General features: G+C 41.3%; 2 protein-coding genes across 4 annotated transcripts; both read left to right on the top strand.

Moving 5' to 3' along the window:
• Positions 1 to 59: 59 nt before the first annotated feature.
• On the top strand, positions 60 to 13,924 carry pbrm1 (polybromo 1). Of its 3 annotated transcripts, none has more exons than XM_061041922.1 (30): positions 60 to 165; positions 2,030 to 2,177; positions 2,307 to 2,404; positions 2,497 to 2,644; positions 2,875 to 3,024; positions 4,176 to 4,292; positions 4,380 to 4,448; positions 4,547 to 4,645; positions 4,727 to 4,812; positions 4,886 to 4,971; positions 5,077 to 5,293; positions 5,717 to 5,858; positions 5,939 to 6,036; positions 6,130 to 6,409; positions 6,622 to 6,727; positions 6,846 to 7,485; positions 7,615 to 7,826; positions 7,897 to 8,082; positions 8,549 to 8,706; positions 8,804 to 9,055; positions 9,150 to 9,295; positions 9,547 to 9,704; positions 9,837 to 10,020; positions 10,197 to 10,398; positions 10,482 to 10,683; positions 10,792 to 10,944; positions 11,685 to 11,843; positions 12,248 to 12,294; positions 12,890 to 13,103; positions 13,435 to 13,924. In XM_061041922.1, exons 2-30 carry the CDS (start codon positions 2,037 to 2,039, stop codon positions 13,596 to 13,598), a joined length of 4,914 nt encoding a protein of 1,637 aa, XP_060897905.1. In that variant the 5' UTR covers positions 60 to 165; positions 2,030 to 2,036; the 3' UTR covers positions 13,599 to 13,924. The 3 variants fall into 3 exon arrangements, with proteins under 3 accessions (XP_060897905.1, XP_060897904.1, XP_060897906.1); XM_061041921.1 differs by having other exon boundaries at positions 9,129 to 9,295; XM_061041923.1 differs by lacking the exon at positions 11,685 to 11,843 and having other exon boundaries at positions 10,792 to 10,860.
• Positions 13,925 to 14,123: 199 nt separating this feature from the next.
• cse1l (CSE1 chromosome segregation 1-like (yeast)) lies at positions 14,124 to 27,927 on the top strand. Its single transcript, XM_061041924.1, has 25 exons — positions 14,124 to 14,261; positions 15,024 to 15,119; positions 15,253 to 15,395; positions 15,485 to 15,586; positions 15,685 to 15,830; positions 15,924 to 16,014; positions 16,116 to 16,223; positions 16,719 to 16,811; positions 16,905 to 17,072; positions 17,155 to 17,284; positions 17,397 to 17,462; positions 17,661 to 17,863; positions 19,928 to 20,012; positions 20,126 to 20,187; positions 20,279 to 20,415; positions 21,572 to 21,675; positions 21,797 to 21,894; positions 22,007 to 22,157; positions 22,241 to 22,449; positions 22,606 to 22,703; positions 22,803 to 22,888; positions 23,032 to 23,113; positions 24,230 to 24,376; positions 25,732 to 25,963; positions 27,283 to 27,927. The coding sequence occupies exons 2-25, from the start codon at positions 15,035 to 15,037 to the stop codon at positions 27,370 to 27,372; spliced, it is 2,916 nt and encodes a 971-aa protein (XP_060897907.1). The 5' UTR covers positions 14,124 to 14,261; positions 15,024 to 15,034; the 3' UTR covers positions 27,373 to 27,927.
• Positions 27,928 to 27,995: the final 68 nt, after the last annotated feature.

Here is a 27,995-nt window from a genome sequence, read left to right as displayed (position 1 = left end):
TAAAAATGGCAACAAAATGTAAGCTTTTATTCTGAAGGTACACAACCGGAAGTTGCATTTAAACTACCGCTAACTCGACACTTCTGCCCCTCTGTCTAAAATCGATAAGTGATTGGTTTTCTTGATGGTTAAGATTTCGTGGGTATGGTAACTTGCTCATAGAAGGTAAGCACACAGCTATGTCAAGTGGAATGAAATATAAACCCAAATATATTTTCAAAAAGTGTCGTCGTTTTAAAATGGTAGCTTTGTAGCGTCAGACGTTGTTACAGTGATGCCTTTGTCTCGGCTGTAAAACTAGGTGATGTTGAAGGCCAGCCTGTAGCTAACGTTATCTGTTCTGTGGTCTGTACCTGTCCACGCTGAGTGACACCTCCGTGGACAAGCTGCTGCCCTTTAAGCTAGCTAACGCATGCTGTGTGCGCAGCCAGTTGACATGAGAGGGACTGCTTCACAGTTGTGGTCAAACCTCCAGACATGCCTGCATCATTAATGTCGGCTGATTAATGGTCTGCTAGTGTGGTTTCATCTTTATGTTAAAGTAAACGGGAATCCTCATGAATACAGAGGGTGGGCGACAAAGCATTCTTTTATTGCATTATTCTGTTGACATATGAGGGGGAGACTTTTTATCGGCATTTAACCCAACTTCAAGTAAAACCTCACACAATAAAGTTAATCCAGCGTGACTTTGAGATAGAGAATGATTCATTTCTTCCCTTGGCCCTAGTACCAATTGACATAATATGACCACTTAGAAATAAATTAAACCATTTATATGAGTGTAAATTGAAAACTGATTTTGTCCACCATTTCTTCAGTTTTGTCTTCATATTATTCATTCTTTGGCCCTATGTAATTAATAAGTTAAACAACAATTAGCTATTTGTTGCTCTTTTTGCACTTGAATTGCACATTGGCACACCTCCACTTTGCACTTTAATGACTTTAATTTCCATTCTGGTACGGGCTCTTGACTGATTTTATTGCGCTGTTTTTATATTTTGCTGTGTTGTCTGATTTTTTTAATTCGTTTTGGTCCATGTTTTATGGTGATGTTGTCCTTGTGGTTCTTGTCTTCTGTGTGCTCCTGTTGCAACGCAAATTTCCCCTTGTGGGACAATAAAAAATCTGAATCTGAATCAATATCTAACGGGAAGGTTGTAGAACTCAGGCTAATAATAAGTAAAATACCAATAGATGTAATTGCTGGAGTGAACCCTTCTGATCCATACATCCTTTACATTTTTCAAAAACAATACAATTAGTTTTATTGTACAAGAAAGAATGTTTTGTGAAAAAACCTTTAAGGAATGAGGTTCAGATTGGAACTGCAAATAATTGTGGCATATAGAGGAACCAAGCGGCAACCTGTGGTGTTAAAAAATGAAGCCAATGTGGAAGTGCAAAATCCTGCAGTTCTTCCAGGGTCCACATGAGGCTGTCTCCAGGAGCCCCAGAAGTCACATAGCAGTTTTTACTGTACAAATTAACAAGTTTACAGCCTGGTACAAAAAACAAAATAGGTCTAATTAGTTATCGTCCTCAAAGGCAAACATTGTACTGGGGGTGCATTTTTTAAAAAGGGCTCCGTTTTGATTTTTATGAACGATACATATTATCCATAGTTATGGGTTGCTGACCGCGATGTAAAGGTTAGAGGCTTAAAACCTGTCTCAGCTCCGGCTCTCAGTCTGTTATTTGATTGACTGACAGTTAGGCTGAGACAGCATTTCCAGTATGGCGGCTGCTGCCTTTGAGCCTTTGAAGCCCGCTGCAGTAACAGATGGGTGATGTCACTCAGGCTTCATCCATTAATATTTACAGTGTATAAGAGAAACCCTATCAGCTGGTTCTTCAGACCCCAGCCTGCGCCCCTAACCTAACTTATTATTTTACTCTTTAGTTCATACAGTATGAATACTAAGTTTTTTATTCCTGTAATATCCAATTAAGAACTTTTTTTATTATAATAATTAAAATTTATACTTTTTTTATGTGGTGATACTTAACTCTGTCTTGTCATCAGGGTTATCATGGCATTGAAAAGAAGAAGAGCAACATCCCCCTCTAGCAGTGTGAGTGGAGGAGATTTTGACGATAGCCAGACTTCAACGTTAGTCTCTTCAATTGGGAGAAAGAGGAGAAGGACCTCAAACATTCCAACTGTGGATCCTGTAATTTTACAAATTTCAGTTATTGTTTTGCTTTTAAAATACTGTCAGAAATATGTAACCCCTGAAGATTAAACAGTGGGCATTATAAAGCAAGTGGATGCTTTTCAATGATTCATCTTTGTCTTGCAGATTGCTGTATGTCATGAACTATACAACACTATCAGAGATTACAAGGATGACCAGGGCAGGATGCTGTGTGAGCTCTTCATCAGAGCCCCAAAACGAAGGTGAGGAAAGGGAAGAGTGGTCATTGTCCTTTAACTTGACATTGCTCAGTGCTCTCATACTCATTGTTATCGTCACTTTTTACAAACAACAGGAATCAACCAGACTATTACCATGTGGTGTCTCAGCCTATTGACATGATGAAGATCCAGCAGAAATTAAAGATGGAGGAGTATGATGATGTTGACCAACTCACCAGTGACTTTCAACTGTTATTCAACAATGCAAAAACATATTACAAGGTAAAACAACCGATAAATGTTTATATACGGTATGTCTGTGGGCAGAAAATGAAATGAAATCTCGACACTGATCAGGCTTTATCTGTACATAGATATATGGATATAGATGGATAGATAGCTATATGGATATAGATGGATAGACTTTATTGTCTGTCTCAAAGTGTCAGAAATTCTCCTCTGACAAGACTCAAACAATAATAAACTTACACTGTATGCCTGTCTTTGTCTAGTCTGACAGTCCTGAGTACAGGGCAGCCTGTAAACTGTGGGACCTTTACCTGCGGACCAAAAATGAATTTGTTCAGCGAGGGGATTATGAAGAGGATGATGAAGATGGCTACGACACACAAGACAACCCCGGTGGTTCCACTGAAGATGAGGTGATTTTCCTTTCCTCTGTATCCTCTCACACATCTTTAGGATATAATGTGACTCAGATGCTGAATCAGAGGCTGTGTCTCAGTTCTTTTAAGTTGTACCCATGCATTTCACACATGCGTCTTAGTCCCTCCCACCAGAGATGCATGTGGAGACGCAAGGAAATTAAGGGAAGGAGAGAGGGGAAGAGGAAATCTTTTTCAAGAGTCACAAGAAATCCTGTCCCCTAAAGGGCCATGTGAAGTGACGTACGTTTCTGATGACAGCTGTCAGTCAGTTTTAACAGCTGTTTATGTCTGCACAAATGTGTCCTGTATTCATTCTATTAAGGATACCTGATAACACACAACCTTTTAATTCTCTTCATATACAATTGAATAAGGGAAATAACTGTCCATCAAAAGAAAACATTATTATTATTAGTGTAATGAAGGCGTTGTCTGTGATCCTTTCCATTTTTTAAAAGGAATTAGCAGATTTTTAAACTAATGTCAAACACTTTTTTTTAAATCCCAGCTCATCACATACCAACCCTTAATCAACTTTTATTTAAAATCTGTTTCAAGGTCTTCTGTTCTCCTTTATTGAACTCTGGTGAGGTTGTGAAGTTTCATTGAAGTGCGATCGGCTGCAGCGATTGAGTGATGTCCAATAAGGGGGCGTGTCTATCTGTAAAAGACCTCAATGAACCCTTCTTGTGTATCCTTGCTCATCACTCCTCAGATGTCCCTCCTCTCTCCTCTCTCCTCTTTCCTCTCTCCTCTCTTCTCTCTTCTCTCTCCTCTGAACAGCAGTAAGAACTTTGGAACAATCCTTAACATGAGCGGGTCTGTAACTTTTGGTGCGACCGATACTTAAGCAGATGCTTGGGTAATTTGTAGCAATTTCCAAGTATCCGAGACAAATTTCTCAGACGGGGGGGGGGGGCGAATAAAGAAACCTTGACCTTGACAAAATGAAGCTAAATAGAAAGCTATTCAATTGTACACATGGCACTGACAGATTTTAATTTGGAATATTAACTAGTATACCCTAAAACATCTTTGAATATGAACAACATTAATAGTCAACACAATTATTCCTATCAGTGTGTATACAGTATTTTAATACAGTATAACCTCAGCTAAACATTGTGATCACTTATGTGTGACAGAGTGCTCCCTCCTGCTTGAAAGAGTTCCTCGAGCAGCTCCTCGATGCTGTGGTGTCGTACATCGAGCCCACTGGCCGCCTGGTCAGCGAACTCTTCCAGAAGCTTCCCTCCAAAATGGTAAAAGCCCCAACATTTAGACTTTTAGGACAGTTCTGTACAATTAGTGACCTGACTTTGATAGGTAGTTTGCCTTTCTTCTTTTAGCAATACCCTGATTATTATGCCATCATTAAGGAACCAATAGATCTGAAAATCATCGCTCAAAAGATTCAGGTAAGCTATTGCACCTCATACATTAGATTTTATTTGTATATGTTGTATATAAGTTGTCTTAGGTGGCTATGTATTTTTGCCTGGTCATTTTCTTTTAGTTGGGCCACTACAGGAGTGTCAGTGCCATGGCCAAAGATGTCGATTTGCTGGTTAAGAACGCTAAAACTTACAATGAGCCTGGATCACAGGTGTTTAAGGTGAATTTGTAACAGATATTTTGATTAATGTTGAATTAGTTAAGCAGACAAACATGTGTAACACATGCTCATATGTTCCAGGATGCAAACACCATCAAAAAGATTTTCTCACAAAAGAAGTCGGAGATGGAACACGGAGAACCAATCAAGTCCAGCATGCGTATCAGGTAAAACAGGAGACACCAAAGGGATAAGATAAGCACTGTTATTTATTGATTATAACTTGTGTTGCTCTATCAGGAACAGAAGGTCTGCTCAGGGAGACCGCCTCTCAGCTATCACCATGGCTCTTCAGTATGAAAGTGATGAGGAGGGCATCCTCTCTGGTTTGTCTTTACCTCCAGATCTACACTTCATCAGGCGCTCTGTGCATTGATGACGATGCTGATGTTTCTGTCACCATCTTTTTTATCTCCTCTTGTTTTGCTCAGGTTCTGTGCACTACGACGAAGGGGAATCTGAGGCGGAGAGTTTGACCTCGAACATGGACATGACTAATCCCATCTTTCAGCTGTATGAGGCCGTGCGAGGAGCAAGGAACAGCCAGGGCCAGCTGATCTCTGAGCCTTTCCTGCAGCTGCCCTCCAGGAAGGACTACCCTGACTACTTTCACCAGATCAGTCACCCCATCTGCCTCCACCAGATCAAGTATAACAGATCTACTGATCTTACTCTGTGTGTGTCAGTGTCTACAAAATCACCACTCATACTTAACGACTTTGACATCATTTTTTATCCTCCTGGTGGTTTTAACGTCTTCAACGCAGATATAGTTTGTTTTTAATCTCGTAACCAATGTTTAACATTTGGGATTTTTCATAGTTCGCTTGCATCTTTAGTCCTCCATTTGATCAATAACAAAAACAACATGGATAGAAACCCATTCTGCTTCTTCTTCTTTTCCTTTCTTATCTATTTTTTTTATGTTTCATCAATGATTTCTTTTACTTTTTTTCACCAACATTCTTTCTGTTTTATTTTCTACCCCTGCTGCATCACCGCACTCACCTGTACAGTACAGTATTTCTGTGCCCTCCTTCCCCAAATGTGAGAGCCCATAATTCCCCACAGGAACAAGATGAAGAACAATGAGTATGAGAGCGTTGAGCACGTTGACTCTGATCTGACACGGATGTTTGAGAACGCCAAACGCTTCAATGTTCCTCATTCCTCCATCTACAAGCGGGCGCTCAAACTCCAACAGATCCAGCAGGTCAGTCCCACTTAAAGCCTGTCTCAGTTTAATGTGTTTTAAGAAGCATTCAAAGTCAATCTTATCTGTAATCTATCTAGATGAAGAGGAAGGAGCTTTTACAGAGAGATGATGATGATGATGGAGACAGCATGCTGTCCTCTGCCACTTCTGACACCAGTAGTACAAAGAGAAAAAGGTTTGCACATTTTACCCACTCAACAACACATATGTATTGTTTCCTTTCCTACATAGACGTAGAGTAACAGTTGACTTGATTTTGTTTTTACAGTCACAAGAAGAACACAAAGAAAAACCGGATGAAGGCTCTCTTACTTTCTGTGAGTGAGGCTCGAGAAGCCGGCACAGGTCGCAGACTGTGTGACCTTTTCATGGTGAAGCCCTCGAAGAAGGACTATCCCGACTACTACAAGGTCATCCTGGAACCCATGGACCTCAGGACCATAGAGCACAACATTCGCTCGGACAAATACATGACTGAAGATGCTATGGTGGAGGATATGAGGCTGATGTTTCGCAATGCTCGACACTACAATGAAGAAGGCTCACGGGTAGATCTGTTTGGTATTTGTATCTATCTTCCATTAATGTTTTTTCATTATACAAATGACTTATTAGGGTTTCTGAGATGTTTCAAAGTCTGAAAAGCAAATGTTGTTCCTATATAGACAAAGACATTTGAGTCTGGTTAACTTGACTGTAGAAGAAACTTTTGATCCAGGAATCACAAGCTGTTTGTGAAAACATCTTTCTTGTGTTGAAGGTCTACAACGATGCTGATGTCCTAGAGAAGATTATGAAAGACAGACGCAGGGATCTTGGGCCTGCAACAGACGATGATGATATAATGTCACCCAAGTTGAAAATAAGTGAGTCAGCCCTTTTTTCTTTTTCTTCACTCGGACAAATCCAATCCAAACAAATCCTGGTTCTTTGTCTGTCATTTTTAAAAGATTCTTCCTATTGACGTGGTTAATTTGGTTGCAGGAAAGAACAGCATCACTCTGAAGAAGTCCAAATACTTAACACCTCTACAGCAGAAGCTTAATGAACTTTATGAAGCTGTTAAGAACTACACAGATAAACGGGGACGTCGTCTCAGCACCATCTTCCTCCGACTGCCGTCTCGCGCCGAGCTCCCTGATTACTACATTGCCATTAAAAAACCTGTGGACATGGAGAAGATCAAGAGCCACATGATGGCTAACAAGTACCAGGATGTGGACGCCCTGGTGGAGGACTTGGTGCTCATGTTCAACAACGCCTGTACCTACAACGAGCCCGAGTCCTTGATTTACCGCGATGCTCTCATGTTGCACAGGGTGCTGCTGGAGACCAGGCGGGACCTGGAAGGAGGAGATGACACCCATGTGCCTGATGTGCCCCGCCTCATCCAGGAACTCATCCGAAGTCTATTTGTCTCCGTGCTAGGTCACCAAGACGATGAGGGCCGTTGCTACAGTGATTCACTGGCAGAGATTCCCGCCTTAGATCCGGCAAATCCTGAAAAGCCACGACTCAATTTTGAGATAATCAGGTCTAATGTAGATCGAGGGCGTTATAAGAGGCTGGATGTGTTTCAGGACCACATGTTTGAAGTCCTGGAAAAGGCCAGACGATTGAACAGGTGAGGTGCTGTCGACCACCCTGTACCCAAATCAGATCATCTGTCCATTGATCCATTTATGCCATGATGTTATAGAATTATTTTATTAAAAGAAAATCAAAGTTGCTCTACACCGTATCTTTACGACAGGACTGATTCAGAGATTTTTGAAGACGCCGTAGAGCTGCAGCAGTTCTTTATCCGGATCAGAGATGAGCTGTGTAAGAACGGAGAGATCCTGATGTCTCCAGCTCTCAGCTACACATCCAAACATCTGCACAACGACGTGGAAAAGGAGAAGAAGGAGAAGCTTCCCAAGGAGTTTGAAGAAGACAAAATCAAGAGGGAAGAGGAAAAAAGAGGTAATTGTTTTACAGATTATAGCAACATAAGATTGTTTGTTTTTTCACTGAGTAAATTGTGCAATCCCAGAAGCGGAGAAGAGAGAGGACACTGTTGGAGGATCGTGGCAGTCCAATCTGCAACGCACATACAGTCAGGACTGCAGCTTCAAAGACAGCATGTACCATGTGGGAGACTACGTGTATGTGGAACCTGCAGAGCCAAACCTCCAGCCTCACATCATCTATATTGAACGCCTCTGGCAGGATGACACAGGTCAGTTTCTTTATGGAAATGTTTTTTCTCAGAAAGGCATTTTGGAGTTTCTACTAGAAAGTGTTCCACATCAGTAAGATATAAGGTGCATCCCAAGTCCCTTAAATATCATTCAGTGTTTTTTCTTTGTAGCTTGTTACTGTTTTAACAATCGGTTATGCTCTTAGTCAAAGTTAACTGAGTTGAGCATCTGTTTAGCTCAGTCTGTATCTCAGGCTCCCCATATACAGTGGCTACAGTCGTCCACATAGGCAGGTTCGACTACTGGCACCAGAGTGTTGATGCATGTGTGCCCTACTCTCTCCTCCCCACATTTCCTGTCCCTCTTCAGCTGTCCTAACCATGAAGGCAAAAAAGGCCCCAAAAAGTCTGAATGGGAATCATCAAATAACAGACTTGATACATACCAATAGTTAACAGTGAGGACAAGTATAATGTATTCATTTTGAACCTCTTAAAACAACAGGTGAGAAGTGGCTGTACGGCTGCTGGTTCTACAGGCCAAATGAAACATTTCACCTCGCCACGAGAAAGTTCTTGCAGAAGGAGGTTTTTAAGAGCGACTATTACAACAAAGCTCCTGTCAGCAAGATTCTGGGGAAATGCGTGGTCATGTTTGTAAAGGTAAGTGCTTTCTTATTTCATTGATGTTTGATAAGTGCTGACTGTCTTCATTTTATATTGAGCACTGACTACATATGGATGGTGTGTTGGTTTTAAGGAGTACTTCAAACTTCACCCAGAAGGCTTCAGATCTGAGGATGTTTTTGTCTGCGAGTCTCGCTACTCTGCCAAGTCCAAGTCCTTCAAGAAGATCAAGATGTGGACCATGCCCTTGAGCTCAGTCCGTTTTGTTCCCAGAGAGGTCCCGCTACCTGTCGTCCGTGTGGCGTCGATGTTTGCCCCCAAACAAGAGGAGAAACCCTCAGAGATGGCAGATGAAAGCAAAATGACAGACGTTATTGTAGACAAGGTGAACACATATTGTTTTTTGTTTCCTTAAATATTTTCAAGAGTTCTGATAAAATAACAAAGACTATTTTCAGGAAAACAATCTGTGTCTGCAGGAGAGGGAGGACGTTCCAATGGATATGACCAATGGGGAGCCCGGGTGTCAATACTATGAACAGCTCTGCTACAACAACCAGTGGCTTAAAGTGGGAGACTGCGTTTACATTGGTTCACATGGGCTAGTGCGCCACCGAGTGGGAAGGTAGAGTAAATACAATTACATGTCTCCGACTTACTCTTAACTCAATTCTAATGGCTGAAAGAATGTCGTTTTTTAACAAAAGTGGATATTTTAAAAGGATTTCTAAAAGAAAGAAGAAGAAGATCATGAGACACAAATAATTTCTGTTCATGGAAACAGGAGCGCTTTACTGTGTTAGGGTTGGAAACTATTGGGAGCTTCACACAGAAGCATTGTTATTTAATGCAGCCTTTTTCAACAAAATTCAACAGGGTTGAGAAAATGTGGATGCGAGATGGAGCAGGATACTTCTTTGGTCCAATCTTCATTCATCCAGAGGAAACTGAGCATGAGCCCACCAAGATGTTCTACAAGAAGGAAGTGTTTCTGAGCAACCTGGAGGAGACCTGTCCTATGACCTGCATCATAGGTGCCCTCCATACTGGTTGAACTGAAAGTTTCCTGCTTAACAAAATGCTGCACTGTATATAACATACCATGTGTGCAGTAAAAAGACGTCATCATGACACATGTCCACTGAGTCTGTTTTCTTGCTTCACAGGGAAGTGTGTGGTGTCGTCATACAAAGACTATCTGTCCTGCCGGCCAACTGAAGTGCCTGAGGAGAACATTCTGCTCTGTGAGAGTCGCTACATTGAGAGTGAGAAGCAGATGAAGAAATTTAAAGGTCTTAAGCGCTTTTCTCTCTCAGGGAAAGTGGTGGAGGATGAAATCTACTATTTCCGGTGAAAAACCTTTTCAGATCATTATTTTTTTGTGTTTTTTCTTTTGCGATTGCTCATGCCTGTTTCTATCTTAGACGAGAGAGTAACTTAATATGGCAGCCAATTCTTCCAAAATAAGGGTTTAGTTAGAAAAGGTTCATAAATACCAAAGTATGTATTTTCTGAATATTTTACAGGAAGCTGATTGTGCCCCAGAAGGAGCCGTCCCCTCTTCTAGACAAGAAAATTGAGAAACTGGAGGCTAAATTTGCTGATATGACGGACGAGGAGCTAGAGGATCTTGGGGATGATGATGGGGAGCTTGGGGACCACTCTCTTCCTCGGATGCAGTCGTCCATGTCCAGTGACATGGACACCATGCCCTACACTCCTCCACAGGTAGGCTGGATGTATGAATACAATTTCCTTATTCATTATGTGGCCCATTAAGTGTCTGTGAATGATTCGGTGTTTGGTTACAGTCCACACCGAAATCCATAAAGGGACTTTCAAAGAAGGAGGGCTCAAAGCGTAAAATCAACATGAGTGGCTACATCTTGTTCAGCAGTGAGATGCGAGCAGTCATCAAAGCCCAGCACCCAGACTTCTCCTTTGGGGAGCTGAGCCGCCTAGTTGGCACAGAGTGGAGAAACCTGGAGGGCTCCAAGAAAGCTGAATATGAAGGTGAGCAGAACTTTTCTTGTGTAATTCTTGTCTTGCTTCAGATGTATGTGTTCCAAGAACTCTTACTCGTATAATGTCAACGACCTCCACTTCTTTATTGTTCTGCAGAGCGAGCAGCTAAAGTGGCCGAACAGCAGGAGCGCGAGAGGGCTCATCATCAGACGTCCCCTAGAGCAGGTACCCCAGTAGGGGCTCTGATGGGGGTGGTACCTCCCCCAACACCCATGGGGATGCTAAATCCCAGCATGACGCCTGTGTCAGGTAACCCCTCATAGATACAGATGGATCCCCAGTGTACACTACAAGGCTGGAATAAGAAGCTCAGCTGCTAGATGTGTTAACATTTTTAGTTCCCTTATCAGACCCATATCAGCATGTTTGTGATTGTGATGCCTCTAACATAATTTATGAAACCCACACCTTGACTGTTTTCAGCTAGCTGCTCAAACATGAAGTGTCTTGCTGTGCACCCTTTGAGAATAATGACCTTTAAATGAAGTAGTGCTTAGAGGTAGTGCATGAGTATCAAACCTCTGCTTTTATCAATCTGTGTGGCTTTTATTTTCATTCATATCCATCATAATGATCCGTTGATTGAGTGAAATCATATATATCAGGCCTATTCAGTGCAAGGACCTGGACAAGCTAGGTGTTATTTAAATGTTTTACATTTCAACTTTTCAAGGTTTTCAAGTTTGTGTTTTAATAAACACAAAATGTAGCACTCACATCTTTTTCTAAACAGTTTGACTCCTAAATATCCACTGCTCAAACCGATTGTTTAAATATTAAAATATTAATTTTTACATTTTTTGATACTTTTTAAATAAATGATTCAAGGGCTGACCTGAGGTCATTAAAAGTCTGTTTTCTGCCCACAGTTCACAAATTGAATAGGTCTGATATGAATGAGCACGTTTCTGCATGCTTGGCAGTGAAGTAGTGGATGCATGACTGATGCATGTTGCTGTCTTGTGTTACCACCTCTCCTTCCTAACAAGGTATGATGGGAGGATATAGGTCAGCTCTGATGCCCTCCTGGGGCCACATAAACAGCATGTTTAGTATGGCTGGCATACCCACACACCACATGGGGGTTTCTCTCCTCCCCCAACATCTCCTGCCTGTTTTGCCTGGGTTTCCTGGAATGCAGTACTTTGGTAAGAGTGCTTTCATAGCCACCCCAACCTGCCACGCCGTGCTTCTTGTCTACCAGTCTGACTTGCTGGAGGGGCTACCTGTACCAATAGGCGGAGGGCTTTAAGCTGATGACTAATCAGTTGGGCGAATAAAGCCTCAACTGGAACTTTGCTATTTGTTCTGCACATTACCAGTAAGTTCATTGGTAATGTGTCATTAAGAGAAATGTATTTTTTATAATTAGCAAAACAAAGAAACCTGATAGCTAAAGCAATATATGCTTTATTGAGACTCAAAAGGATTGAAATGTGGTTGAAACTACACTTCAAATTTTAATTCTGAATTTATGTAGTCTTTCAAAGAACCAAATGTCAAGTGGCCTGCTGCTCTTCTGACTGTCTTTTTGATGGTCATATCACTACAGGGGTCTCGGGCTTGGCAGGTGGAGCAGGAAACATACATGGATCACAGGTAAGCATTAAGGCTCTGTAAGGGTACACTCACACTCGGCACAGTTACCCAGTACCAGACCCGTACCTGCTGAAGCCCATCTCTTCCAACTGTGCCAGGGCCAACCATGTGTATGGAGCACTCACACTAGCCAAACAAACTGGACTTTGGGGGGTCAAACGTGTGCCTTAAGAAAGTAATTATGCAAACCATTTAAAGATCAGAAAGAAGATATGTTTTGCTAACAATGAAAGACAAATTTACTGAATGTGTTTCGAGATGAAAATGAGACTCCAGAATAACATCAAGAAATAGATTAGGTTGACTAAAAGGTAAGGTTATTGAGGTTCCGCCCTTTCTCAACTTTATCATCAATTTCACAACGTCTGCTTCAATTCCAAGATTATGAATTATTCTGGAAAGTCCAACTGACAAATTTAGCACATTTTATATTCAGAATCCCTAAAGAAAAATCTACTTTATATACTTGTGATACTTGTGACATTTGAAGACATACTGTAAATTAATTAAATCAAGTTAATGATGAAGTTGAAATGCTGTGGGAGTACTGAAGTGAAAATAAGCAATAATACTGTTTTTACAATGTATCCATTAGATGGGTTTGCTGGGCCCAGGGCAGCAAGCTCCACCACCCTACCCAGGACAAGGCCACATGGGACAACCTGCGCCTCAGCAGCCCTCCACCCCAGTGTTTGTGTCCCCACCAGCCAAGACTCAGCGGCTGCTCCACTCTGAGGCATACCTCAGATACATTGAGGGCCTAACAGCAGAGTCCTCTACCATTAGCAAGTGGGACCACACACTCTCAGGTTAAATTTGTTTGTTGATTTTCAGAGATTAAAAAAAGCTAATCAAAATAGCTAACATAGCTTTGGAGATATGTTCTCCTAAGTCTTGTTTGTCTAACTTTTAGTAACAACACTTAATATAATATGAGCAGTTGTCCATACAGTAGATTTGTGGCTTTCTTTGTGATCCGTCACTGATAGTCCTCTTATGGTATAATACATATTTTTACACACAAGGAAAAACTTAAAAACAAAAATATACAGTATATATCAACATCCGTCCTAACAAATGAATCACAATGGTGAAAATGCCCATACTTTTACTTTTAATGTTATATTTGTTTACTTTCAGTTAAAAAACAAGATGTGCGTCTGACAAAAGAGCAAGAGAGCAGACTACCATCCCACTGGCTTAAGAGTAAAGGGGCCCACAAGACAATGGCAGATGCACTTTGGAGACTCCGTGACCTGATGCTGCGAGACACCTTAAACATCCGTCAGACGCACAACCTGTAGCATGCTCATACTTTGAGCCTCTGTTCCCTCTGTACCTGTAAAACAGGAAAAGGATTAAGCTCACTAAAAGTGTTTTCTTTGTGTTGTCGTTTAAAGAAATGTGTTTGTTGTCATTACAGCTGTTTTCTGTGTTGAAGCTGTTTTTTGTTTAACACTTAAGATAAACTGTTCTAAGTGCATTATTGTTAAAGACTGACATTCTGTGATGATTGCCTTCATGCTTTCACAATTAAAATGTGAAGAGGTGAATTTCTCAGTTTATTAACTTTGAAAAATATGAGTTGAGACCCCTTGAGGTTGAATAAAAGCTGTTACTTTTAATGTTTTATCACATCTCCAAGCTCTAATTTATGCATCTTCTTAAAGCCATAAGTTCAGACTAGAAAGACATTTCAGCAATTTTATTGTGGAATCAATTATTACCCTTAAATGATAATATTTAAAAATTATTCAGAGCAAGAAGGTGTCTAGTGTTGCTGCTCTTGATGAAACCGTCCAAGCAGGGGGTGTGTCCTACAGCTTTTTCATCTAACATCTGCGCATGCGCACTATACTAACCGCGCAGTTCCTTTCGCTCCAGACGTTTGAAAGCTGTAGCGACGAGCACGTCTGAGAGGCTCTCAGTGTCTGTCCATCCCATTCTCACTCAAATTTACTGTAAAGGTAAGACGTAGAACTGCTGCATTATTTACAAGTTCAGTCATGTTGGGTCCAGACGTGTTAATTGAATCAAAACGCAGTATCTGCGAGTAAAATCGCGTTTTTCAGAAATTGGCTAACTTTATGGTTAGCACAAAACATATTAGCAAGCTTATGCTAACACTAGCAGGATGTGAGACCGGTGGCTGGATCAGTCTATTCGCTGGAGTGGGGATACTGCTTTCCATGCCGCTTTAAATAGTATTGTATGTTAAGTTCTTTATCAAATGATAGACTTATGTGAAACTCAATATAAGAAGTATCCCAACAACCACGTGTTTACTGTGTTAACTTGTAGAGGACTAGACAACCTTTCTACAGCTAACATACACATTGGACTGATCTGCAGTCAGTGGGGCTAAATGAGCTAATGCCAAACCAAGGCGATGTAGCCTTCCTAGCTAGGCTAGCTGCTAGGAAGCTAATATCAGAGGCAGAATGCATGTGACTGAAACTAGCACTGCAGCTCTGAGCTAGGTTTTGACTTGTCAATAGAGCAGTGAAACAATATGTGTTAATTACAACGTCGATGACTTGAACAGTTAACTAAGCAAACACCAGGTAACGTCTAACTACTGTGATCTTTTACTGTGAGTATAGGCTGAAATCCATTTCCAGAATTATTTTGCATTTAGATAATATAATCATCCATGTGTAGTAAGTTTAGGCAATATCATCTGGATCAAATGGATGTAAAGTATATTCTTTATGCGCTCTGTCCTTTAGCAACTTCCAGCATGGAACTAAATGATGCTAACCTACAAAGCCTCACCGAATTCCTGAGGAAAACACTGGACCCAGACCCCAATGTCAGACGTCCAGGTAATGCAACTACCTTTAGCTTCAGTTAAGATACAAATATATTGTTTACATAAACGACCTACTTCTGCTACCTCTGCCCTTGATAGTGGTATCTCTGATTTATATCGCCCATTTGATCTGTTTTCTTTCTCAGCTGAAAAGTTTCTTGAATCTGTGGAGGGAAACCAAAACTACCCCTTACTACTTCTAACTCTGCTGGAGAAGTCTCTAGACAACGTGATTCGTGTCTGTGCTGCTGTTACATTCAAGAATTACATCAAAAGAAACTGGCGCATCGTAAGTCTTTCTGAGTTTACATGTGTGTCCTGTACAGAAAATCTATACTTCTTTACCTGAACTGATTTGCGTGTGATGTTCACTCAAAGGTTGAAGATGAGCCAAACAAAGTTTCGGATGCAGACCGAACAGCGATTAAAGCAAACATTGTAAATTTGATGCTGAGCAGTCCAGAACAGATTCAGAAACAGGTACATCCTCAAAAGTCACAATGCCTTGAATTCCCTGATTTTTAAATATGAAGAAGGATGCTCAACCAGGCCCCTTTCTGTCATTTTACTTTCAACAGTTGAGCGACGCCATCAGTATAATAGGACGGGAAGACTTCCCTCAAAAATGGCCGGACCTGCTCACTGAAATGGTGACCCGCTTTAGAAGTGGCGATTTCCACATCATCAATGGTGTGCTTCGCACAGCACATTCTCTCTTCAAGAGGTAGAACTCACATTTGAATGGTTTAAATGTGTTTATGTTAAGATTCAAGCAGAAATGATTATCTTGCAAGTTTACCTTTACCTTTTTTTTAAGGTACCGCCATGAGTTCAAGTCAAATGAGCTTTGGTCAGAAATCAAACTAGTACTGGACACATTTGCCCTGCCTCTGACAGAGCTATTCAAGGTTTGTAATGGCTTGCAGTTCAGTTACCAGCACACTTAAATGTACATCAGTTGCTTTATCATCTTACCAACGTATAAATGCTTATACTCTTTTTATTGCAGGCGACTATTGAGCTGTGTCAGACTCACGCTACAGACGTTAATGCCTTGAAAGTCCTCTTCTCTTCACTCACACTCATCTCCAAGCTGTTCTACAGTCTTAACTTCCAGGTAGTTAAATCTACTCTTTAGGCTTTGCTGGTTTGGACAGACACTAGTAGAGATCTGTAGTATCCCCACCCTTGGAGGCAGCACTGCCAACCTCTGTGCTGTAACTCGATGTTGACAAGACTCATTTGAACAGGAGCTGTTAGCATTATAACCTTCTCTAGTGCCATCCACTGCGACTGACTCATCAGCTGACTGCGTGGTCAGCCGTTAGATTGCAGAGGTTTACTGTGTTGTGGATCTCATTAGTGAATATGAGTAGGATGCACATTTCACTCGAGCTGTCAGGAAAATCAGTTTTTTCATCACAGCATCTGAAGCTCTGAAAGTTAACGCAAAATCTCGTTCTTCTAACACAACTCTTGTGTCACAAACAGCCCTACATACTGGTTGGTTAAATAAATACAGTATGTAATAGCTGTTGTGTAAGGTATTGAGTGCATACCCTTGAACAAACATCTCTCTGCCCTAAAAAGAACATTTTAATCTTTTACACAGGATCTTCCAGAGTTCTTTGAAGACAACATGGAAACCTGGATGACAAATTTCCATGGCCTACTGACCTTGGATAATAAACTGTTACAGACAAATGTGAGTTTGAATTTCTCTCCTGTGATACATTTTAAGCCCTGCTGTGCTATATCGGTTTCTTTAACACTTGTATGTTTTATCGCTACTACATAGGATGAGGAGGAGGCGGGTCTACTCGAGCTGCTGAAGTCTCAGATCTGTGACAACGCCGCTCTTTATGCTCAGAAGTACGATGAAGAATTTCAACCGTATTTGCCGCGCTTCGTCACAGCTATCTGGAACCTCTTAGTTTCTACCGGGCAGGAAGTTAAATATGACTTGGTGAGTTAACGGATCTGAATGGGTTTCTGTCTTCTGAAATTCACTCTACCTGTACCAATAATACACCTCATCTCTGTTTTAGCTGGTAAGCAATGCCATCCAGTTCTTGGCATCGGTCTGTGAAAGACCACACTACAAGCATCTGTTTGAGGATCAGAATACACTCACTAGTATTTGTGAGAAGGTCATTGTGCCCAACATGGAGTTCAGAAGTGAGTATACACTTTCTGCAGCTCATAGAAGTGTTGTCTGTAGCTGCTTGAACACAGACATGTACTTGCACACTGTGTTAAATGAACCATACTGCTTGTAATGGTTGATTAGGTGCTGATGAGGAGGCCTTTGAAGATAACTCTGAAGAATACATCAGAAGAGACCTCGAAGGATCTGGTAAAGATTATTGATTATCACTAATGTAAATTGTTTACATCAATGAGTGTCTGTCCAGGCAGGAATGGATGTTGAACTTCATATGCATTGTAATTGTTTCTGAGTTTAAATCCTAAATATCAAATCTCAATAGATCTTCTGACAAAAGTAAGCCCAATGATGGTCATATTTGTTAAACTGGTCATTGTCGTTCCTCAGACATTGACACTCGTCGTAGGGCGGCCTGTGACTTGGTGAGAGGCCTCTGTAAGTTTTTCGAGGGTCCCGTCACAGCCATCTTCTCTGGCTATGTGAGCTCCATGCTGTCAGACTATGCCCAGAACCCCGGAGAGAACTGGAAACATAAAGACGCCGCCATCTATTTGGTCACATCACTGGCATCTAAAGCACAGACACAGAAGGTATGATTGACTTTGATTAACATTAAAGACATTTTTCATATAAACAAAATGATGTACCGTAATTTCCGGACTATTAAGCGCACCTGAATATAAGCCGCACCCACTGAATTTTTAAAAAATAATTATTTTGAACATAAATAAGCCGCACCGGTGCCTACCGGTACATTGAAACAAATTAACTTTACACAGGCTTTAACAAAACACGGCTTGTAACAAAAATAAATAGGCTTTAACGAAACACGGCTTGTAACAAAAATAAATAGGCTTTAACAAAACACGGCTTGTAACAAAAATAAATAGGCTTTAACAAAACATGGCTTGTAACAAAAATAAATAGGCTTTAACAAAACACGGCTTGTAACAAAAATAAAAAATTAGCGGTAAACAGTAGCCTACCAAGAAAGTCATTGGTCACTATCTTCCTCCTCCTGCGCACTGAAACCACTGAAGTCATCTCCTTCGGTGTCGGAGTTGAATAGCCTCAGAATTGCTTCATCCGATGTTGGATCGTTTCATTGTCGCTCTCGTCACTTTCATCCGGAGGCAAATTCCCCGCTGAGCTCATGCTGCCCTCTTCAGCACGCAGCAGTCCAGCCTTTCGAAACCCGTTGATGATAGTGGATTTTTTGACAATGCTCCATGCTGTCAGGACCCACTGGCAGACTTGACCATAAGTTGCTCTTCGCATGCAGCCCGTTTTAGTGAAGGATTTCTCCCCACTTGTCATCCAAACCTCCCACTGAACACGGAGTGCCACCTTAAATGCACGATTTACACTGATGTCGAGTGGCTGCAAATACTTTGTTGTGCCCCCAGGAATCACAGCTGGAATTGAGTTTGTCCTCTTAATGGCTTCTTTCACAGAATCTGTTATGTGGGCCCTCATACTGTCCAAAACGAGCAATGCCTTGTTCCTGTGAAAGAATCCTCCCGGTCGCTTGCCGTAACACTCCGTATGCCATTCATGCATTAGGCTTTCCGTCATCCATCCTTTCTTGTTGACTTTCACAACAATTTCTCTCGGGAATTTTTCTTTTGGCATCGTCGTGCGTTTAAAAATCACCATCGGTGGAAGCTTTTCTCCCGATGCCGTGCAGCTCAGAACGCAGGTGAAGTGCGTTTTTTCATGCCCAGTTGTTTTCAGCGTGACGGATGATTCGCCTTTCCTGTGGACAGTCCGAGTGAGAGGCAGGTCAAACGTCAGAGGAACCTCATCCATATTTATGATGTCGTGCGGGCCGATGGAATGCTCAGCTATCTTTGCATCAGTGAATTTGCGGAAGTTTGAAACTTTTTCCTCGTAGTCAGGAGGGAGCTGCTGACAAAGACTCGTCTGTACCCTGATGGACAGGCCTTACGTCTCATAAATCTGAGACACCACGATGGTCCACCTCTAAAATCCTCAAACTTCATTGCGGTGGCGATTGTTTTGGCTTTCAGTCGGATCTGCACAGTTGAAACACCTCGGCCGCCTGCTCTCTGTGTGTTGACCCAGTCTTTGAGCTCATTTTCTAGTTCGGGCCATCTGCTTTTCTTCCCTCTGAAAGCTTTTGTTGTCTTTTTTCACTGAGTCAGTTCCTCACGCTGCTGTTTCCAACATCTTATCATCGACTCATTAAGGCCAAGCTCCCGTGCAGCAGCTCTGTTTCCTTTTCCAACAGCCAGATCGATCGCCTTCAACTTGAAAGCTGCATCATATGCATTTCTTTGTGTCTTTGCCATGATGAGGGTGACAAAATGACTACCGTAATCAGAATGATGGGAAGTTTGAGCACGCTCGATTTAATCTAAACAGTAAACTAAACAGTTACATTGTTTCAGCTTAACCCGTTCGGAAATTTCATTGGTCTAATGAAAGCTTCATACCGCCAAAAAACTGAGCACCGTCACATAATGTGTTTTTTGCTCAGTTTTTTGGCGGCATGAAGCTTGTGAAAGCGGGAAAAATCCATAAATTAGCCGCATCATTGTTTAAGCCGCGAGGTTCAAAGCATGGGGAAAAAGTAGCGGCTTATAGTCCGGAAATTACGGTACTCAGTCTTTCTATTGTCTGTGTCTCACCAGCATGGGATCACACAAGCTAACGAGTTGGTCAATCTGAATGAATTCTTTGTGAACCACATTCTCACCGACTTAAAATCACCCAATGGTAAGAACACTGTCACAGTTCTCAATGTACTTCAGATATAACAAATGATGTGTTATAGCAGCTGGCTTACAAATAGACTGAAAATGACACTCAGCATGTTATTGTGATTGTAGTAAATGAGTTTCCAGTGCTGAAGGCCGATGCCATCAAGTATGTCATGATCTTCAGAAGCCAGGTAAGGACTCAAAAATGTTTCCACAATTAGTTAACTTTAAAATGTTTAAACTGAACACATCACAGCTTCCTCTTCTGTTTTTTCCCTTCAGCTTCCAAAGGATCAGCTCCTGCAGGCAGTTCCTCTGCTGATCACTCATCTGCAGGCAGTGAGCACGGTGGAGCACACTTATGCTGCCCATGCTTTGGAGAGGCTATTCACAATGAGAGGCCCCAATAACACCACACTGTCAGTATGAATGGTTTAACCACAGTGACGTTGCTATATGGCAGCCTTTCCCAAACTTAAGACTGCTGCGCCCCTCTTTGAAATACAAAATTACTCCAGGGCCCATTATAAAAAAAAAAAAAAAAAAAAATGTTTATGACTACATCTATAACTTTCAGTAAGGGTAAATTATTGGACATGACAACATGATATTATGGCAAGATAGACACAAAGGTTTACTAAACATTATGTCCACGAATAGTCATGACACGCCTTACTAATCACTTAAAGCGTTGACTCATGGTAAATCAACATTATGATATGTCTTTTATTTTTAAAATTGGTGGAGGGCTTTTCACCCACCTGCAGTACCCACACGGCCCACCAGGGCCCACACTTTGGGAAGCACTGCTATATGGTATTGCTAATTAGCTTCATTATTTTCCTCCAATACATGAAATGTGAGCAGTAATTGTACATCACCTAATAGGAATGTTTGGAACAGCAGGGACAATTTGCTTTTGATTCTTAAAGAAGAAGAATGTGCTACTTTTTGATCCAGTAGATGTCGCCGGCCGTCCCTTCCAAGTAAACACGTAAACGCGGCCCAGACAACACCACAGACAGTGGGACTCGCGTGTCACACTCACTGTAGACAGTCATGACTCAGGGATATTTACAGAGGATATACTGGATTTCTGCTGTAACATGTCACACATTCTTCCTTTAAAACTTAGATTAGTCACATCTTTCCACAGAACTGATTTTTTGGGGGGGATTTAATAACAGTTGTGACTGCTTTCACATTTAGATGATTTGGGAATTACTGGTAAAGTAGACGATGTGTACATTTTTAATACTGTAAAAAGTGTTTAAGATGGACAAGTTGTGTATTTTAACAAATTAGGTGAAAGTGTAAATTGTCTACATACAATCTTTACTAGTATGCTTTTAATTTATAACCCCTCTCAGATGTTGAGAAGAAAGCCTTTTTATTTATCATTCTGTAAAGGCATCAGATGTATTCAGTGTTTTACTGTAGGTCATTAATAACAGCTCTATTCATCAAAGTGTTTACATTAACTGAGATAAATCAACAAGGAAAGTCAGTTAGGACATGTGTATAGAGGCTAAGCCATTATTTGACCTATTGTCCTCCTTTTCTTGAACTTTTCAGTATCAGTCCTGCAGAGATGGCTCCCTTTACTGAACAGCTGCTAAACAACCTGTTTAATGCGCTGGCTGTACCTGGCTCTGAAGAAAACGAATACATCATGAAAGGTAAACCTGTCCTCCATTATGTAAAAACTCCTCTAATGCTCCACAGTCACTCTGCACTTATTTTAAGTAGCCTCATCATGTCCTTGCATTGTTTTTCTTAATGTTTAATTTACTTTTAAAGCCATCATGCGCAGCTTCTCCCTGCTGCAGGACGCCATTGTTCCCTACATTCCCACTCTGATTGGTCAGCTCACTCAAAAGCTCCTCTTAGTCAGCAAGGTAACACACAGACTTTACTCTTTAATGGATACAAGATGAATTCACCAAGATGCTGACTTGTTGAGGGGGGCACAACTGTCAACTGATCCAATATCTGTCAACTCCTTTTTAGAATCCCAGCAAGCCTCATTTTAACCACTACTTGTTTGAGTCGCTGTGCCTTTCTGTCCGGATCACCTGCAAGGCCAACCCCACCACTGTCAGCAGCTTCGAGGAAGCGCTCTTCCCCGTCTTCACCGAGATCCTTCAGAACGATGTTCAGGGTGTGTAAACAAAAGAAAGACTGAAAGTCGTTTTTGTTTGTGTAAAAAGACTCAACTCTTCCTGCTTCTGTCCTCTGTTGTAGAGTTCCTTCCATACGTGTTCCAGGTGATGTCTCTCCTCCTGGAAATCCACTCCAACTCTATTCCCTCGACCTACATGGGCTTATTCCCTCACCTGCTGCAGCCGGTGCTGTGGGAGCGGACAGGAAACATCCCCCCTCTAGTGCGCCTGCTTCAGGCCTACCTGGAGAAGGGAGCGGCCACTATTGCCAGCTCTGCTGCAGATAAAATAGTGAGTGGTGAAAGTGTTCTATACAGCAGAGAAAATGTGTAGTTGTATCTATCCTTTACTTTATTGTATTGATCTATTTAATTCTCACTTTCTGTGGATTGTAAATGATTCATTCTGTGACCTGTAAGTTGACATTTGTTCCACTCTCCCTCTCAGCCTGGTTTGCTTGGAGTTTTCCAAAAACTAATTGCTTCTAAGGCCAACGACCACCAAGGTTTTTACCTTCTCAACAGCATCATTGAGCACATGCCCACGTAAGTCCATTCCTGTTACTGTGGGTTGTCAAATTGATTGATAGAAGTCTTGATTTTTTTTTTTGTCTCCTTTGACATGTTTGATTTTTCTTTCGCCAGAGACTCGATCACTCATTACAGGAAACAGATCTTCGTTTTGCTCTTCCAGAGGCTACAAAGCTCCAAAACCACAAAGTTCATCAAAAGTTAGTTCAATTGTCCCTTTACAAGTATTGTTGTTCTGTTTGCATCTATTATTCTGTCCAACGCTATCACAAGCCTTTTAGTATAGTGTACATGTTCCCCTTGTTCCTTCTGAGTTGTAAGTGGTGTTCTGTCTTTCTCACAGGTTTCTTGGTGTTTATCAACTTGTATTGTGTTAAATATGGAGCTATTGCACTTCAGGAGATTTTTGACAGCATCCAGCCAAAGTAAGTGTACTTTCTGAAGAACATTTATATGTCTAACTGCTGTTACTTTCAGGGTTCATACAGCAGTGTTGTGTGTCAGCAGCAGGAACACGGCAAGTCGATTTGACCTTAACCACACAAAAGAATGATTGGCTGGCAGTCCCTTTCATGGCCCACTTAAAAGATTTAAACCTGTTCTACTCACTGCAAAGAAGTCTAACATTCCAGAAATAGAGAGGAGTACCTCAGCCAGAGCTTTATCACACACTGGGCTCCTTAAAGCTTTAAAGGTGGCAATTTGTGGAGGATGAAAGCTGCAGTTATAATGGATTTCAGAGGTGACCCAGTTTAACAGTGAAAAAGAAGGTGTTTCTAAACGTTATACAAGTTTTTTCATTAAGTTTAATAAGGTGATCTATAGCAATGTTTCATGGAGAAGATGGTAAATGGAGAAAGATGTACTGATTGTTAGTCACATAGGTTAAGGGCAAATTTCACTGTAAAACAAACCATGTACCCAGCGGCATCCTCGGGTATTGAAAAATGTTGCCAATGCAAAAAAAAAGACTGCGGGTCCTCGAGTGTCCATAAGGTTGGCTCCAAATGCCCAGGAAGTCCGATTAACATGTTAGAATGCTCATTGTTACAGTCTGGTCTCATGACTTTTTTGGTACACACTGTAGGGTGGCTACGTTATTTCTTTACAACTCATCCATTTTGATTATATTAAGGCTGAAAGTTAAGGCGTACATACATTTTATTTAATTAAGGGCTTGTCTGATTTGACTGAAAGGTGGGCGTATTGTAACTGTTAACCTGGAGGCCTGAGGCCCACCTTAACGCTAACATTTCTTGATTGGTGGAATGGTAGAGAGATATTGTTCCTCCTCAGAAACCAATGGGTGATGTAACTGAGACTACGGCCTTGTTTTATACAGTCTGTTGTATATGCCTTGGCAAAGGGAGTATTGGCTCCTTTGAACTTGGAGATCAGTGCAGATCGTTTGCTCCTGCCTGCTGTATTCCTCGCTCCTATAGTTCCTCATTTGACTGCTCATCAGTGTATTTAATGCAAGTGTATTTACTACTACAATGAAAATGTCCAATAGTAATTCTCCTTTCCTTTTTGTCTTGCAGAATGTTTGGTATGGTGTTGGAGAAAATAATAATTCCAGAGGTTCAGAAGGTTTCTGGACCAGTAGAAAAGAAGATCTGTGCTGTCGGTATTACAAAAATCCTGACTGAATGTCCTTCCATGATGGACACGGAGTACACCAAACTCTGGTGAGTTTAGTCTAGTACTTGTCGTCTGTCATTCTGTCATAACATTTTCATCATACAGGGTTCCTTAAAGTATGTTGAACGGAGCTCATTGGAAACTTCGAAAATGTGCGGAGGGCAGGGCTGCAACTTGACTTTTGTATAGCAGGTGCTCATCGCACGCTTGAAGGGGTTGCGTGAGCAGTTTAGGGAGTATTTTGGAGAGGAGACCTTGGCAAATCTGTGGGTGAAAAATCAATTCTCTTTCCCTGTGACACCCTGTGATGGATTGATGCAGCAAATATTATGTTCATTCAGGGGAGGCTCACTTTCCCACACCTTGAACAGTCCCTCCAGGATTTTGCTGACTTTTTGGGGGATTGTTGCGGCCTAAAATGCCTGATTTCGCAGCTTTTAAAAAACATTGCAATGCTTTTTGATGTTTTTTTGCAATTAAATTGTGGCAGCAAGAGAAAATTGCAACACTAATTGCGATTTATTTTTTATTTTTATTTTTTTTAATTTAAAAAAAAAATTGAGACTTTTTATTATTAAACTGCAGTAGATCGATGACTTTCATTTGTGTCCCACCACAACGCTGCACGGGGTGCAAAAAAGTTGACCCCTGCTTCCATGCAGAACAACTGCGAATTGCCTTGCACGGTCCTTAGCTGTAGTTTTTGTAGGTAAATGTGTGACGTTTGTGTTAGACATGTCGGCGTCTAAGATAATCCTTTATTTATCCCACAATGGGGAAATTTACAGTATATGTATCTTATCTGCATACGTATACAAGGAAGTGAGTTAAACTTTGGTGACGTATGGCTCGCCGTTGTCGTGGGGGACTGCTATGATTGGTGATACTCCCAGGGGAAACTATTTTGATTGGTCAAAGTTGCAGAAAAGGTTGTGTTGATTGGAAAAAATTGCAAGTTCACCCAGAATTCACGGGGATTGGTTGAATTTTCGTTAATTGTTGCGATCGCGACATCACAACTTCCTGGAGGGACTGCTTGAAAACCCCTGCTTAATCTGACCTGGCTTCTACAGCCCGTCTGTCCTCTTTGTAGGCTACACAACTGTGCAAACTTCTGCTGTCTTTCCTTTGACAGCATTGTAAACAATAGTGTAAATGAGTGTGCCATACAGAATGTTATGGTGGAACGCCCTCGGTATGCTAGTCTGTAATAATGAAGGACGGCCTTCAGATTGTGTAAGTCATTACACATTGATCTCTTGTCTAGTATATCTTTTAGAATGCAATTTCATGGTTCCAGTCCCTGCAAAATGTCTTGCATAGGAGCCAAGGGTGTTGATTTAATTTGTTGTTGTGCGTTAAACTTAAGACCATTAATTTCAGTCTGAATGTGTCTTTTCAGGACCCCTCTGCTTCAGGCTCTCATTGGTCTGTTTGAGTTGCCAGAAGACGACAGCATCCCAGACGATGAGCACTTCATCGACATTGAAGACACACCTGGCTATCAGACAGCATTCTCACAACTGGCCTTTGCAGGGAAGAAGGAGCACGACCCGATTGGAGACGCTGTCGGCAATCCAAAGATCCTTCTGGCTCAGTCTCTCCACAAGCTTTCTACGGCCTGTCCAGGACGGGTAGGTTTAGATGTTTTTAACAAGCTATGCTAAAACTAGTGAATTGAGTGCATGTTTTTTTTTACTATCAACTAAAATTCAGAGTGTTGGGAATAACACATTACTAAGTAACGCAACTACTATTTGAGGTAACTATCAACAAATTTGTTACTTTCCGGATTCAATAACGCGTGAACACAATGACTGACATTTAAAAGCACACGCTACTCGTTACAGCTGACAACAAGCGGGCGAGGTGACGCTAAGGTTAGCATCCTGGGAGAAAAGAACATCTCACAGTAAACAAACAGAAAGGTGATCATTCAGCTGTGAGCTTTCTGTCCAGGAAACACCAACATTATTTTCCCCTGGTCGACTTAAACGAGAAGAATATAGTTTATGCGTAGGAATGAAAACTTCAATAAACCACTGAGCTAAACAACAAAATGCATCTAGAGAGCCCTGTGCTGCAGATACCGTTAAAGGCTGTATGAGATTTTTTGATCCAACAGATGTCGCCCTTGAGCACCAGCATGAAACCAAAACAACTCACGCTGCATTGTTGTGTTAGCATGCTAATGCTAGCGATCTTTATTCTGCTCGTATCTTCACTGCATGTAAATTTACCTGAAATGAGCGTGATCTAGAAACACAGTTAATCAGTGAGTACAGTATGTTATTCTTCTTTTCTCTAGTCCCTCAATTAAACAACTTTTATACGTGAGGGGAGGAGTCAGCCGGCCGGACGTCCTGGCGATGTAAACAAACTGAAGATAGGACTCTGAAAGCATCACAGACAGTGGGACAGTCATGACTCACAGAGTTATTTTAGGATAGGATATACTACTACTATTCTATTACATTTAAGTGTGAAAAATCACATATTAAGACTTTAACTCAGTCCAAGGAGGAGACTCTCCATCCAAACAGCCGGCTTGATTTAAAACACCACCTTCTCCACTATCTGTAAGCCTTACTAATAGACTAATAGACATATCAACTGTTGAGTCTGTGGCCTTCAGAGATCTAATTGGTAGAATACCTACATATTGAAAATGACTAAAGCGTTATTTGAAATGTGAGAGTTGACGCAGCACAATTCTGCCACGGTAAAACTAAATAATGTGAACATTAATAAGAGGATTGAAAGGGGGAAAAGTAACAAGTGGGTAGTTTGTCACTTTTTGATAGTAGTAACTATTAACTGTGACCAGTTACTATTTTTTTAGTAAAGTGCCCAACACTGCTGCCTGGTGGATAAGAACTGTATTCTGCTACAGATGATGGGACAACAAAGAAAGCAAATCAATGATTCCTGTTTCATGTTTTTTTAAACGCAGGTTCCATCAATGCTGACCACCAGTCTGAATGCAGAAGCCCTCCAGTACCTGCAGGGGTATTTACAAGCAGCCACTGTGCAGCTGGTTTGAAACTGATTCAACAATGGTCACATTTAAAAAGAAAATAGAAAAAGAGACCTCCATATGTCGCAGAAGAAGCCACAGTGACCTCAGGTCACTTGACAGACCCGCTTCAGCTGAACTTAACAGATGGATTTACCGGAGGAGTTGTGATTTGGCCTGAGTTGACGGTGTGATGTCTAATGAAAGTTTTTTTTTTTTAAGGGTTTTTAGAGACATGAAACAAGGCTGACTTAACATTTGCTGTATTGCATTAGAGCCTTTTGTTTGCCGTGTGGCGAGACAAAGAAAGGATTTGGATATCAACGTATCATACAATCATTTCATTCAATAACCGCAGCAGAGCTACATCTGAGCAGTATTGTGGAAGATCTGAATCACATGGGAGGGATTTCTTTAGCGCTTATTTTGTATGTTTGAATTCCTTTTTATGATAATTAAGTCTGTGGTTCAGACATAATGCTTAATCCTTTTTTTCTGTTGCATGTTTCCTGTAGGTTTGTTCATGTCTGGTCTTTGTTTCTGCACTGTTTGTCCATGTGAATAAAAAGAGGCACTTGTATAGATCTGTTATCTTTGCAGTCTCTTTCCTGTGTGGTATTAACATGAAGATATCTGGCTTTGTGCATCTG

The sequence above is a fragment of the Labrus mixtus genome, chromosome 7, assembly GCF_963584025.1.
Source record: "Labrus mixtus chromosome 7, fLabMix1.1, whole genome shotgun sequence".
NCBI classification, from domain to species: Eukaryota; Metazoa; Chordata; class Actinopteri; order Labriformes; family Labridae; genus Labrus; species Labrus mixtus.
The sequence above is the reverse complement of the archived record's forward strand: the minus strand, read 5'-3'. Positions and strand labels throughout refer to the sequence as shown.

Coding starts and splice junctions, on each gene's coding strand:
- cse1l (XM_061041924.1), top strand. CDS start 15,035: ATGGAACTAAATGATGCTAACCTACAAAGCCTCACCGAATTCCTGAGG. Junction 16,015..16,115: donor CTCTGACAGAGCTATTCAAG/GTTTGTAATGGC, acceptor TTTTTATTGCAG/GCGACTATTGAGCTGTGTCA. Junction 22,704..22,802: donor ATCATTGAGCACATGCCCAC/GTAAGTCCATTC, acceptor TTCTTTCGCCAG/AGACTCGATCACTCATTACA.
- pbrm1 (XM_061041921.1), top strand. CDS start 2,037: ATGGCATTGAAAAGAAGAAGAGCAACATCCCCCTCTAGCAGTGTGAGT. Junction 7,827..7,896: donor GAGGGAAGAGGAAAAAAGAG/GTAATTGTTTTA, acceptor GTGCAATCCCAG/AAGCGGAGAAGAGAGAGGAC. Junction 9,296..9,546: donor GTGCGCCACCGAGTGGGAAG/GTAGAGTAAATA, acceptor AAAATTCAACAG/GGTTGAGAAAATGTGGATGC.